The sequence below is a fragment of the Tenrec ecaudatus genome, chromosome 8 (genome assembly GCF_050624435.1).
Source record: "Tenrec ecaudatus isolate mTenEca1 chromosome 8, mTenEca1.hap1, whole genome shotgun sequence".
Taxonomy (NCBI): Eukaryota; Metazoa; Chordata; class Mammalia; order Afrosoricida; family Tenrecidae; genus Tenrec; species Tenrec ecaudatus.
The window spans coordinates 94,310,459-94,325,496 of NC_134537.1; the positions used below are offsets into that span (position 1 = coordinate 94,310,459).

Consider the following 15,038-nt stretch of genomic DNA (forward strand, 5'->3'; position numbering starts at 1 on the left):
TAGAACATGAGTAAAATCTGTAGAAAGACTAGCTAGTTCATGTTATAAACTCAGTGTGAGTGGACGGGTGTGATGGCTGAGTAGGAAGGTTGTGCCACTTACTCGTTGTGCATCACAATTTAAGAAGAAAAGTCACCATCTCCCTTCCCTTGATCCAGAGGGAGATTCTGAAAGGAGATGACCTCAGGAGCCCTCGGAGTGAAGGAGGAGGAGTTCACTGGATGGCAGATCGTGGAGAGTTTGCATTCTGAGTCTCAGCCATCACACTGAGTTTATAACATGAACTAGTTAGTCTTTCGACAGATTTTCCTCGTGTACTATTTTGCCTATGCCTTAAAATACCTCTTTATACATGTTTGTTGTCTCAGACTTCAGGTTCATGGAAAGCAGAAGACAGTCTTCTTGTCTCATTGTGTATGTCTTATAAAAGATCAATGGGAACTTTAATAAATTATTTTCATGATAGCAAAGAAAACTTACAAGTAGTCAAAACTGCTATTTTCTGTATTCATGTAAATGTATAGCTTCAATTTGGATTTATGGAATGCTTTTTTTTGCCCCCAGCAAGAACTTCAGAGCCTATAAACCATGAGGCCACACAGTGAAATAACAAAACTTCAGCCAGCTCCACGTGGTTCACAAGACTACGAACAAATAAGCAAAACGATAGTGCAAAAGCAGCTCTGAAAGAACTATTGGAAAACGTTCCCTCCTTGAAGAGACGTAGGGAGGAGAAAATTTGCCATTGGCTCCCTCGAATTATGTGAAAGGAAATATATGGAAGATTTTCATTGAAAATGTATATTTGATAGAGTGCTTCAAGTGGGGAGCAACGCTCTTTGTCTGGCAGGACTGCTAACCTTGCTGGGGGCCACTACTCACAAAGACCATTTGGGAAGTAGAACTAGAAAAGTAGGTCAGCACACTCAGCCTAAGGGAAATATTACTGTGAGGCCTTGGCCCTGGGCCCACCCAAGACTTCAAAATAGCCTCAGCCGTAAGAGAAACACATTTTTCATAAAAATTACCACAGTGCTATATTTACGGCCCTGCTCCCCCCACCCCCAAACAACTTGAAATGTGATCCCACTTTGGTTGGATTCCCCAACAGTGCCCTTGGTTGACAAGTCCCCACTCGGTACCCTTACTGGTCAATGCCGTGGGAATGTGAGGGAGGGATGGATTTGATGAACTAAAGTGAACTCGGACAGAAGGTCCTGGCCACAGCTCCAATCATAGCTAAGAAATCTTTGTACACCATTAATGATATCCATGGCATCTCCAGTTTTAAATTTATGAAGGATTGTGTATCATTCCCTTTGAGTGGTTGAAAGGTAATAAAAAGAGCGTGAACTCATCCACTGTGGTTCAGATTCCAGAAGATGAAATCAGAATCCATGGGTGGGGTTACAATTAGGTAAGCTAAGAGGGGTACTAAACAAGGATGCCAATAATCCTTGTTGTTAGTCCCCGTTGAGTCAGCTCTGACTCCTGGTGGCCTGTGTGGGCCATGATCTCGGATACAGTAGAACCATTCATCCTTGATGGGATTGGGTCAGTCTACCTCATTGAGGCTTCCCTCGTGGGCCATGATCTCGGATATAGTAGAACCAGATATAGTAGAACCATCCATCCTTGATGGGATTGGGTCAGTCTACCTCATTGAGGCTTTCCCTCGCTGCCAAGTAGAATATTCTTCCTTAGCAATTGGCCTTTCCTACATGTGTGTCCAATGCACTGTCTTTTGTAATGACCCCCAAAGATGTAAAAGTTTTCTGTTTAGATCCTGAGCATATGGGCTGAAATCAATGAAACGTGTCATGGTTACAAAGGGTGAAAGGATCGGTCTGTATGGAGTTGCACTCAGGAAAATCTCAAATCCCAAGCAATTGGAATTTTCCCCTTCCCTTTTCCCATCAAAGGGCCCTACGCGATGCAAAGGGTTTGCACTCGATCACTAAATGACAAGTTGGTGTTTGAACCCATCGAGGTACACCGCGGCCATCTGTTTTGTGGAGGGAGGAGCCAACACGACACGGCCATCTGTTTTGGGGAGGGTGGAGCTCCGTTCTACTGCGTAATAGGCGGAGGTTGCCAGGAATCAGAGGTAAGCCTTCACCACACACCTACAGGTCAGAGCGGAAGGACTTTTCAGGGGACACACACCTCTAATGTCTGTAGTTTGAAAAAGAATGCTTATAGAATGGAGGGAGCTTAAGATTCTACAACAAGAATTGTATAACAATTAGGAAGCTAATTCATAAATGTTAACAGTTCTTACCTTAATTTTTATGTTTTCTCTCCCATAGCTCCCTATTTTACTTTGAATAAAATCCATATCCCTTATCTGTGGCTGGCCATCTACTCTGTGATGAGTGCAGTCGAGAAAGCTCTCTGGGGGCGGTTCTATTCTGGCACACGGGGTCCCTGACTTGGAGTGGACGTGATGGCACCCAACAATAGGTCGGGGAAGAAATAGTCTTACAGATAAAAACACGCCACGACTGCGGCCTTAAGTAGCCAAGAAAAGCTTCGCTGTCCCATGTCGAAGGAAGCAGCAACAGCAAATATTAAATTCTCTTCCGAAAAAATTTTAATCCAAATATCTGCTTTTAAAAATGCTGCCTGAAGAGCAAACAACTGTGATTTTCTAAGAGCGCTTGTGCAGAACCTACTAGAACCTTTCCTTCTCTCCCTCCCTTCCTCCTATCCCCTTCCTCTTTGCTTTCCTTGCTTCTGTCTTCCTTACCTACTTCCCGTCCTCCCGCCCCTTTCTTCTCATGAGCAGGACTAGCGCGTAATTACATTTCTCCCTGCTCGCTCTCAAAACACTCCAGCTCCGTAGGTCTCTACCCTGTGTACTTTGGGCTCCTTGTCCTGAGCTTCACCCTAATTATAGTGCCCTAGACCTGATTCTTTATTACTATTTATCTTTGATCATTGTTTTAATTTATTACCCATGCTATTGCTGTAGGGGGGTTGGAATCCTTTATGACAGAAGATCAAGTGTATGTAAACAAACTCTCCCAGGACCCCTCGAATTTTGACACTGGATAAATGAGGTGGCGTTTTAATTGTTACTTTCTCATCCACGCATGTTCAGAGCTCAGTGAGGCGTGACCTCTCTCTCTCCTTGAGGATAAAATGGTCTTTACAAATGATGACCATAAAAAATGATACCGTAATATCATGGGGCTCTTGAGCTCATAATCCACCGGTGAGACTCGGTAATCGAAAGGTTAACACAAAATCACACGTGCTGAAAATTGAAAGTTAGATTCCAAAACGTTCAAATTGACTAAATATAATCACAGGAAATAAGCACCACGCAAAGCGCAAAGGGCAGCCCCGAAGCGGCTCCTGAAGACACAGCCCTCTAGTCACCCAGCAACGTCAAACTGCAGGGAGGCAACGGTGTTTTCCTCCTTGTTTATGGTTGTGGTTGGGCTGACGGAGCCGGTTCGACCCAGGACAAGGAACCTGGTGTTCCTTATTTCCTTTCCCTCTGGGTTCTGACTCAGCGGGACCTTCTCCAGTGTTGGCTCGGTGTCGCACTGAGTTGCTCTCCTGCAAGAGCTCCGGCGGTGAGCTGCGTGTAGCAGGGCACGCTTCTGACCTAAGGACTTTCATCTGTGTAAATCTTGTAACAGTCTATAGTCGCCAATAACCTATCGGGAAAAAATGTCTCTGGGGAGAAACTGTTACCTACTCATAATTATGAGTGGCTTCTGGAAGCAAATATATTGATAGCCACCTTAAGCGATGACTTGATTATATCATTAGATGAAGGATGGTCCTGTTAACAACCTCTGCATAGATTGCAAACATATGGAATTTATAAAAACCTTGACCTGATCTTTTCTTGATCTGCACTTTATATTTTCCTAGATCCAGAGACTGAGGATTTACCTTGTACCTTTAGTTTAATTAATTAATTGTGCTATTGTGGTAGGTTCCCAGGAAACCAGAGAGAACTCAGATAGAACGTGTGTAGAAAGCAATCATTTTATAAAGTTTAGTTGACAACTCTCTGAAAGTATTCTGGGCATCTATTGGTCTTACAGATGGATTTATGTCCTTCCAAAATAGATGCCGGATTTCAAACCCCCGCACCTGTCAGTGTGACTCGGTTGGGAAATCGTTTTTATTCTGTTCTGTTACTGGGGTCAAAAGGAGCCTGGTTGCTTAGGAGGTTAAGAGTGAGGCGGCTAACCATAAGGTCAGCAGTTTGAACCCACCTAAGGAAAAAAACCTTTCTGCTTCTTTAGAGAGTTACAGCCTTGGAAACCCAAAGGGCAGATCGACCTTGTGCTATCGGACTGCTGTGAGCCAGGATTGACTCCATGGCAGTGAGTTTGGTTTGGGGAATGAGGTCATATCAGTATAAGGTTGATCCTAGACATAATCACGTCTGACTGTAAAAACAAACCAGAGAGCAACAGAGACACACACAGGGGTAAGACTGATGCTAAGGAATACCAAGGAATGGTAAAAATAAAACACACCAAGGATCCTAGACACCAGAATGAAGCAAGAGGCTTGCAGCAGGTACTGTCATGGCCCATACCCTAATTTGGACTTTCAGCCTTCCGAACTACGAGAAAACCAATGTCTCTTCTTTAAAGTCACCTGCTTATGCTATTTGTATTATGGAAGAACTCCCCCCAAAATTTTAAACTCTCAGCCATCAAGTCTATGATAATTCACAGTGACACTATAGGACAGGGTAGAAATGACACTTTGGGTTTCGAGACTATAACCTTTTACGGGAATAGGTTAGCTATCCATATTTGCTCCTTATGTCCTGACTCCCCATCAGTTTCTAGGGAGTCTCTTTGCTCTCGATGCCTGGTGATGATCTTAGGGTTCTCAGTGAACCTGGTAGTATCATGTGAGCTGCATCCACCCTGTCCATCCTTGGCTGGGTGAGCATTCAACCCACATTAGATCACAAAGCCCCTTCTCAAGGGGGATTGAATCGGGGCCAAGAGATTTCAGTCTTAGGCTGAATTACCTTCTAAGCAGAGGAAATATAAACCTGGGAATTATGGCTAGTCATAATTCTCCCTGTGGAGAAGAGGAAACAGATGCGCTAAAAGTGAGAAAAGTGATTCAGAGAAGAGTGAGAACTCAGGACTTCAGAGAAGAAAGACAAAGAGCAGCCTGAAGGCACTGGAGCCCGTGGTTCCACTTTGTCCTGAGGACCACCTACATACTTGCCCTTGGATTCTGCAAGACCTTACCTAGAGACACACCCTCTCCTTGGAATTCATAGAGTTTTTAAGGGTTTCTTTCCTACACAACCAAAGAGTCCCAAACTCCAGGTGACTGAAGACTTGTGTGCAAGGGTACAGAACTGGGAAGTCAAATTGAGCCAATCTATTCGGGCTGCTTCAGACTTGCTCAGTAAGAGCATCTCTTCATCATTCAAGATCATAGTTCCTCATTGGAATTACTTAGGAATGCTCCTTTTGCCGAACATTTCATTTAAAAGACTGAAAACAAAGCCAACTCCTTTAAGCACATTTGCTTATTTTCTTTAAGTACATCAGAGAAATAGAAGACTGAGAGTTCATTACTTATAGTTATGCAAACTAAAATCAGTGTTGGTCCAGTCGATTCTGATTCATGGCAACCCCCCTGCGTGTGATTTTTCAGAAGTAGATCACCAGCCCTTTGCTTGGATTACCAGCTCCGACTTTGGGCTTAGCACTTGACTTAATCCTTTGTACCAACTCAGGACTCTAAAAATGGACAATTTTAGTCTTGTTGTCCACATCAACTCAGGACTCTATAAAAATGGACAATTTTCGTCTTGTTGTCCACATCTCTCGGGCTAACCCTAACACATAATGATGTTGCCACTCTTTCGTAAGGAATTCAACACTCAAGATTAGAAAAATGGACCCATATCAGCATGAAAAGATTTAAATGTATTTTAGTTTCTACCTATCTTTTGAAAACTGAAAAGGCATCTCCTTTTTTGAATAAGAGTTTTCCAACACATGGAAATTATTCTATCTACTGGATTCTAGAGATATGTTATTAAGAAATACAGCTCTTTTTTTTTTTTAAACAGTAACTTTGTCAGATGGGTTTCAGGTTCTTTTCACCACTCCTCTCTCTCTCTCTCTCTCTCTCTCTCTCTCTCTCTCTCTCTCTCTCTCTCTCTCTCTCTCTCTCTCTCTCTCTCTCTCTCTCTCTCAACAGTCTTAGTGGCATATAATTCACACACACAACCCAATGGTTCAGTAACAGAAGAGTCCGTCTTAGAACATATTTTTTCCCCGTCTGGTACTCATTTTTATTATCTCCCCAGCCTCCTGCTTTTGATCCAGTTTCACGAGAAAGGGCACACCGGGAGCAAGAAGAGCTGACTTAGGGTCATAGAGCAGAACGGAGGAGACCAAAGCATCCACTCTTCTTCATGGCAAGTAAGACTCAGCACGATGGGAAGATTTGCTCTCACTCACAGAGAGATCTGGAACCTCTGTCTCTCAACTCCTACCCCAGTTGCTTTTCCACAGGGTGTCACCGGGCGCCCAACAGTGGGGTCCTCTGAGCACTCGCTGCCCCTTTCTTCCCATAGGAGCGAGAGCAGCACCTGACAGCGGTCCACAGGCTCTCTGTGTGTGATAGTGCGGGCTGGAAGGAGTGGGAGAATGTTGTCATGGAAACACAGGCAAATCACACCACGAAAAAGCATCAGGACCCACCCCACTCTTTCAGGCTTTCTTTCTTGAAGTCATAAATCAAGACATCTGTGTCAGAACCAGTGTGTGTAACACAGACTAAAACGAAGCTTTTTACCAGATCAATACGGTCTTCTAAATAGCAACGTATTTTAACAGGGATGCTCACTGCACATTTCTCCACATACCGTTAAAATTACTAGAACAGTGTCTGTGTGTGCTCTCTCTTTGTCTTACTTTTTAAACAATTCTAAGTTGCTAAAAATTCTAAGGACTAACGCTCTAAAGATTAATAGAAGGATTAATATAAAGACAGATTTTCTGGAATACTATTTTATGAGCAGTACAGGTTCTGAATTATAACGAGCCAGGAAAGTCACACCGGCGTCAGTGATCACGCGTTGACCCATCTGAGGCCAATGACCCCTTCCACGAGGTTCCCTAGACCAGAAGGTCAGTGCTCAGCTCCCAGAAGAGAACCAGGGCGTTTAACTAGACACCGGTCAGAGAGGGAAAGACAAACAAATCATTAGAGGACAGCGTACAATGTGGGCCCCTGCAAGTCTGGGGTTGAAATCTGCGTTCCTGCTGAAAAGCCATGTGTCAGTCTGCTTTTGGAAACCCCACGGGGGCAGTTCTACTGTCCCCTGTAGAGCTGCTAGGCGTTGGAACCGACTGGACAGCAGTGGAGTTTGATTTGGTTTTGGAGATTCAAAAAAAAAAAAAAAAACCCCAAAAAAAACCAACCAAAAAAAACAAACCCCAAACATACTCCCCCATATCTCTGAATGGCAGTATGAGGCAGCCTTTCAAAAATCCATTCATTTGACAAATGTAAGTGCCCGCAGTGGGCCAGGCGCTGGGCTCCTCATTTCTGTAACTGTCCTGGCTCCCCTCTGAAGACCTAGTTCTCCCTGGGAGGCAAGTGGTTGGATGTAGTGAAGTTCAGACAAAGTAATTAACCTTCAGGAACAAGCTGGAGGGGGGTGGACGATAGCACTGGAGGTTATATCACCCCACCCTATGGGGCTGAACAGCAGAGCTGTATGGGAAGGGATATACTGGAATGAGAAAGATTTGTCGATAAAAATATCATTATATATTAAAAAAGAAACAAGCTGAAGTAGATGATATCACGTTTAGTTTTGATGTTTTTATTTGGCGAATGCAATACCATGGATTTCAAGTTATTATAAAAGGTCAGAGCTGGAAGGCCCTTGGAGAACAAGTGAGAAACCCTAACTTTGTTTAATGAGTTGTCTGAGGCCACAGCCTGCAAGGTCTTCAAACCAGAGTTTATTTTCAATTCCAGAATCCTATCTCCAGTGACCTATACCCTAAAGAAAAACTTTTGACCAAAGAACTTACTTTGCTTTACAGACTAGATTCTGGGCATGGGTTTAAAGAACTTACTGTGCTTTACAGACTAGATTCCGGGCATGGGTTTCTGCTTCAAAGAGTAACAATCTAAGAACACTGTCAGCCACAGTTGTCGAGTTGATTCTGACTCATGGTTACCCGACAGGACAGAGCAGGGTTTCTGAAGATGTAATGCTATCCAACAGCAGGCAGCGTCATTTTCTCCTGCAGAGTGGCTGGTGGATTCAAACTGCTGACCTTTGGTTAGTAGCTCAGCACTCAAATACTTGCAAAGATCATGAAGAGGTATTCAAATTGGTTGGGGCCCAAGAGTAGGAAGTGACCACTCAGCATTGGAGTTCATGCCTGCTCTTAGGCCAAGCTGCTTAATCTCAGACTAGCTTTCCTAGATCAGGGCCCTGTCTAAACCTCCCTTGCATCTCCAGTCCTTAGATTAGTGAAAAATGCCCCATGCCCTTCCCTCTTCTCACACCAGGCTCCGTGGTTGCTCCTTTTCAGTCTTGCTTCCTCTCACCCTGTCCTCTGCCCTGACGGCTGCTGCACCAGGGGGCTGAGAACGCTCGCTGGGGGGTGGAAAGGGCAAAAGGGGAGTTCAGAATAGAGATTCCAAACTTTCAAGTTACACCTGAGAATTTCATTAAATGTTTATAAAAGGTTTCTATAATATTATTTTGGGGAGACGACCTGATGCAAAGGGCTTAAGTGGAGAGCAAATGCTTTGAAAATGATGAGGCCAAAGAATGTACAGATGTGCTTTACACAATTGATGTATGTATGGATTGTGATAAGAGTTGTATGAACCCCCTAATAAAATGTTAAAAAAAGAATTATGCAATCAAAAAATAAACCATATACTCTAAATATATATATTATTTGGGGAAAATTTAAATATATACACATATTCTTTACTAGTGTTCTACCACTGCTTACATGGCAAAAATCACTATGGTTTTAACCATCAAGTAAGCAAGGTAGAACGACATGAGGAAGAATTGTTTTAAAGACGTGTCGAACTTTCCCAAAGCGATTGTACCTCACATTCTTCTCTTTTGATTTGGGCTGATTTTTCCATGTCTTTAGCCCCAAATGCACAAACTCCAGGCAAATATCTAACAGTTCCTTAGGTTCCCACAGAGGGGCAGCAAAACATGGGGTCGGGGAGATCATCAGAGAAGGCTCTGGGCCCAGATCGCGGACTATTTTCTGATTGACATGAACTAGACACGGGAATGCCACAGCCCTCAGCTGGCACGGCCAAGCTGGAACTGCATGCCGCCCCAGCCCAGGCCTTCTGCTTCTGGAAGGCTGGGCGTTCATCCTCACACCAGAGGGCCTTTATCACTAGACCTGATCCTCCTGAGGCTCACTCGTCCATTCTTGTGTGTTCGCTGCCAGGGAAGTCAGAAGTACAGGACAGACCACCAGGCACCAGGAAATGGCAATTGTCTTCTAAGGAAATCTCACCAGCTGGAAAGACTATGAGAAGTCTGAGAGGACCTGGCCTCAGAGCAGGGTCGAGCTTGGGTGCCGAGTGGCCACTTCTTATTCTTGGGCCCCAGAGAGCTGCTAACTGTCCGTAAGTAGCTGTCTCCCTCTCGGTGAAATGAGAATGGCAGTAACTTATTAACTGTGCACTTAATCACTGTGTTCTCTGTGGGAACACGGGGTTTTGAGGTTTTAACATGAGGAAAATGCCCCGGAAAGCCCACTGTGGGCCACAGAGTGCTGTGCTTATTTTCCCTAAAGCTCAGTCACAGATAAGTAGAGCTCCAACCAATTTCCATAGCTCTTCGTGATTCTCGGATGAATTTGAGTCAACAGCTTTAACTCTGGGGGGCTATAATGTTTCAACAGTGAGAGAGCAAAGCTCACCATATGGGGTACCACAAACAAGGAAAGTCTACTCTTAAGATCCAGCGTTTTCTGCTGGAAAATGGGCACAGGTTGACCTCACTCTTCCAGCGCATGTGTAGGAATAGAGATTGCTCCTATGTAATCCATATTTCCGAGTAAGAAGTTTAATGGACCATGTATTTCATGAGTATATCGACTGAAAGGGAGTCAAAGGTTGTGCCACTCTTTATGGACAAGAGACGTCCATCATTGCATACACCATGAGACGTCCATCATTGCATACACCAACCTCACAAAGGCAGAGGGCACCAGTCTTTGTAGGACTGCACAGGGAAACACTGTCTAAGGTTATGAAGTCACTCCCCCCCCCCCTTTTTTTCTAACACCAACGCGGGGCTGGGGTCTCTTGGTTATAAGCCATAGGAGTGAGAGGCTGGTGATTCTCTCAAAAGACTTTGAGATATAGAGGCACAAATTCCCCAACCCCCCTGGCCCCATCCCCATGGAATAAAGAAGCCAACGGCAAATGTAAGGATCTCTTTTGTAGGCCTGCTATTTTCTTGGTGGCCCCTTGACCAGTCCAACAGTGTTAACAGAAACCTTAGGGTAGGAATCACTAGATGATCAGGGCCCTCCCTAGGGTGACACCCTAACTCTCTGGTCTCTCGGCTCTATCTAGCCTTTACTTGATTCTGTTTCTCTGCTTCTCTCTCTTAAAACAGAACTCCCGACTGCTCCTTTTAGAAGAGAAATCTCTATAGACAGGGTGAAGCAGGCTGATTTCTTATGGTCTTCAAATGAGAAAACTAAAAATGCAAAGAGCTTGGTAGGCTTGCTGGATGGAGGTTAGGACTTGAGCCTGTGGCTTTTGTTTTCGCCTTCATGTGAGAGCAGAGGAGCCTGATAGTCACAATCCAAGATACCTCCATCGCCACCCACCACTGTCCAAAACTGATCCCAACTCACGGCGACAAGGCAGAGACTAGAAAGCTACACAAATGACCTTTCCTCGGAGACAGGGCAAGAGCTCTGAGGCTTTGTTCTGTGCCAGGAAGGGAGATCAAAGAAATACGGGCTTTCCAATCACCAGAGCAGTACCAGAGCACACAAAGACTGACTGGTGACCCCTCAACAGAGGCTGGACACTGACACATGAGTATGTTATTCCTCCTAAATCCCTGTAGGAAACGGGAGACACTGGAATTAGGATGGAATGTAAACTATTTCTTAAGGAAGCATGCTAGTAGCTCTCTCCTTCCAGACTTCTCCGTGGAAGAGAACTTGGATGAGGGGTACGGTGTGGGGAAGTATAGAAGATATAGGGGAAAGGCTCAGTATCTGGGCGAAACAGCGGCACACTGAAGTTCATGCAAGAATCCCTTTGCAATGTTGTGAAGTTTATCATTTATCCTGTGACTTCCTGAGAGCTTCCTCCATGGTGGGCTACACACATACTCCAAGGACCGCAGCCTCCCCCCCCCCAATTCTATCTCATGCCTCCAAGCACAACACACTCAGTTGTCTCCTCACCCCTGCCCCCATCACCCACATGAATGCAAAGTATAGCAAGGTAGCCAGGCTGCTGGAAAGGGAGAACAGGAATTCAGTGTTAGTTCTGTTCACACATTTCAGGAGTGGTGCACCTGCTGGGAGACAGACACTAGGATATGGGGGCATCACGAGGGAAGGTGAGTCTGAGGGGCAGGGACTCACACGAGAAGAGCAAGAAATAGCTGTGACCAGAGGCAGAGCCCATAGCACCATCCTGGTATGGACATGGAGTTGAGGGGCTGACGCCTGAGGTTACACACCAGCGGTGGCGGGGTGGAGATGTGGGGACCTCGAACCTCCAGGGTGCAAGGATGCCGCTGATCGGGAAGAATATGCTCCAGTTCTAGAAATGTCTCCACAACTTCCTGGAGCTTTCCCCAGACTTCCAAAAGCCTGTTCTGAAAACAGGCCTGGCCCCTGCCATGGTTCTTTTGGGAAGGATTTGGGGTGAGGACATGAACCTGCCCTTCACAGGGTGGTTAGGAGGAGGGAGGCGGCACAAGAAAGGACACAGTGGAAAGGCTCATGCATGACACGGACTCAAAAATATTTGCATGTCTCTATCCACCACTCCCCTCCATCTCGTCTGCCCCTACAAACGGTGGGGTCCTCTGTACCCCACTTCCCTCCTCCTGTCTTTGGCAGAAATCTTGAGGGAGAAAGAACTGGTCATTGTCTCCCTCGGAATACAAGGCTGCCAGGGATGGGGAAGTTGGCAGAAAACAGAGGGAAGAGTTGGGACCAGTCCTGGGACCATGCCCCAGGGATACCTCAGATGAGAGAGGACCCAGGTGTGAAGAGTAGAGAGCCACTGTGGGCACCTGAACCCCCTCTCCACTCTCTCATCTGCCAGTGGCCACGGGAAGAGCAGAGAGCTGGGTCTGGGGGTTTCAGCCTTATGCAAGTGCTTACCTGGAGAGGCTGAGCGGCAGGCGGGGCTGGGTCGCTCCTGCTGGTCTGAACCAGTGGGCAAAATCTGCAGAGCTGCGCCCTCCTTGCCCGCCCCAGAGGGCCTGTGTCTTCCTCAGGGCTTTGCAGAAGCACCTGGCTGGAGGCAGTGCAGCTGGCCAGCTGTGCTCTTTCCGCCCTGTCAGCAGCCTGGGCCAAGGCGGCCTGTGAAACCGAACATACCAAGGCATTCCTAGATGGATGGTCCATGCCCCACGCGTCCTGAGGGACAGAGGTGACCGGCCAGTGGTCACATCTCATGAAGGGACTTCTGCTTCCAAGGCTCATTGGGAGAGCAGGGCTAGGACATCTGCCTGTCAGGGGCGCCGCCGTCCAAGTTTCCTAGAAGCGGGGGTCTGGCAATGCCTATGATATGGGGCTCCCCAAGCCCCACCCCTGCTCAGAACCAGATCCCGGGGCTGTTACTCCTCTTCCCTCTCCTTCAGCGCCCAGCAACTGAAAGCAGCTGGTGCCTGTGTCCCACGGCCCTCCGCCTGCAGCGGGCGCGAGGGAGGAACAGCCAACCCCTGTGTGCGTCTGAGGTCTCGGCCTGCCAAGAAGCCTGTCCTGGGTCTCCGGAAAATTGTCCCTCCTCTCGGCCCCCTGGGGCGGCAGTCAAGGCTGCAGCGGCTGGGTCCTGGGCGGGGAGAAGCAGAGCGGGGGGGCGGGCGGGAGGGGGGGTAGCTTGCAGCTGGATGAAGAGGAAGGAAGTTTTCATCTGCTTCTGCTGAAGCCGCTTAGCCATTTCCTCCAAGGGGGTAGGGCTGGTCCTTGCCAGGGTCAAGTTTCAGACCTCAGTGCCCAGGGATGCAAACATCCCAGCTGTGGACAGATGTGACTCAGCTTCGTGGTTCACAGCCCGCCCAGGGAGGCCAAATGACACACCTTCAGCCCGCCTGGGGCAGTTTTCATGGAGGGGCATCAGGAGCTGGGCTGGGCGCTGGACTGGAACTCTTGCCTTCACAGATCCACGACAGCCGTGTGGAGGGGCAGTCATCTAGTGAGGGGGGAGACAGGAGACTGTCAGGACTCAGCCTTTCACTGTTGTGCATCCGAGTGGAGTTAGGATGATTGTTTTTCAACTGATCCCCTTATTTGAACGAACACATGATGCTGGTTGATTTCCCTACCTGCTCCTAAGCTCTGCATTTGCCATACGCACACTTTGGCACCCTATCTGTGAGTCCTTTGACACCCTATCTGTGAGACCCTCTGGCACCCTATCTGTGAAGCGTTCTGTGGCTGCAGCCCCCGATGAATTTGCCAGCGTATGTGTCATCTGGCAGGCTTACATGGATTTCACAAAATCCTTTCAAGGCCTGGATGGTAAAAGTCAGCGGTGAGCAGCGGTAAGGCTTGACAGCAAAGCTCGCTGGAAATCCTGTGGCATTGGGGCTATGCCAAAGGGAGAGGCCCACCTCACAGCCCTTAGGACCACTGAGTAAGAATGATGGAAGAAGAAGAGCAAACGTGGGGGAAAAATCCAATAATCTACAAGGAAAAAAATTCAGGTAATAAACCAGGGTGGAGACCTTGATTTTTCTGTAGCCTCTTTCGCTTGATGACTGCCTCTTTTGGTTTTTTAAATAGATCAGTCATTTAATTGGGGGCTCTTACAGCTCTTATAACAACCCATACATCAATGGTATCAAGCATATTTGTACATATGTTGCCATCATCATTTTCTAAACATTTACTTTCTCTTTGAGACCTTGGTATCAGCACCTCCTTTTTACCTTCCTTCCCACCCTAGTACCCCCTTAATAAATTATAATTATTTTCATATCTTACACCAACCAACCACTGTCTCTGTCTTCTCCCATGGTTTCTGTTGTTCCTCCCCAAGAAGAGTTGGGGTGGTTATGTGTCAATCATTGTGATTGGTTCCCCCTTCCTCCCCTCCTCCTCCCACCTTCTCCATACCCTATTCCCATTTCTGTTCCTGAGAGGTTTCCAGTGCACATGCTCCGGTCTGGCTAGAATGGAAAGGCAGGACTAGGGTCATGATAGTGGGGAGTAGGATGGGGCTGTGTGAGGAAACCTTATGGAACCAAAGGAACATGGTATGTTTCATCAGTACTATACTGCACTCTCATTGACTCATCCCTTCCTTGTGACCCTTCTGTGAGGGGATGTCCCACTGTCCACAGACGGGTTTGGGTCTCAGCTCCAGCCCTTTTGTTCTCAACACTATGGTTTTATGTTTGTTTGGGGTCAACAACCTATTTTTGAGTTTAAAAAGAAAAGAAGAAGTTTATACTCAAAAGACTTTGTAAAGGCAAGACTTGAAACGTCAGTTAAGGGATTCCTATTCAGAGTTATTACTACAGACTTAAGATCCCTCCTCATGGAAAAGAGCCCTCGCCAAGTCCCACTGGCCTCCTGCCTGCAAAAGGCCGGTCAGGGAGGGTGGGAAAGCTCTGTTCTTTATCACTTTGAAATAAGTTGACTCAAAGGGATCCAGGAAATCATCCTGAGGCAGAGTGAGTGTGCGGCTCAGAGAGAACGTTTGTTGCTCCGTGGCACGTCTAGCCCGAGCTGTCGTTTCCTCCTCGGCTCCTCGTCATTCCTGGCAGTAATGCAGGAGCCATCAAAGCATGAGCAGGCAGACTA

At 46.7% G+C, this 15,038-nt stretch overlaps 1 protein-coding gene across 2 annotated transcripts in view; it reads right to left on the reverse strand.

Annotated features, from left to right (window-relative positions):
- Positions 1–13,025, reverse strand: part of PSD3 (pleckstrin and Sec7 domain containing 3) — a 527,311-nt gene extending 514,286 nt beyond the window's left edge. Inside the window, exon 1 of one of the 2 annotated variants that reach the window (XM_075556571.1) lies at positions 12,390–13,025. In XM_075556571.1, coding sequence (XP_075412686.1) covers positions 12,390–12,713 — 324 coding nt within the window. In that variant the 5' untranslated portion in view covers positions 12,714–13,025. The remainder of the gene's footprint in view (positions 1–12,389) is intronic. The other variant, XM_075556567.1, reaches the window with a different exon arrangement.
- Positions 13,026–15,038: the final 2,013 nt, after the last annotated feature.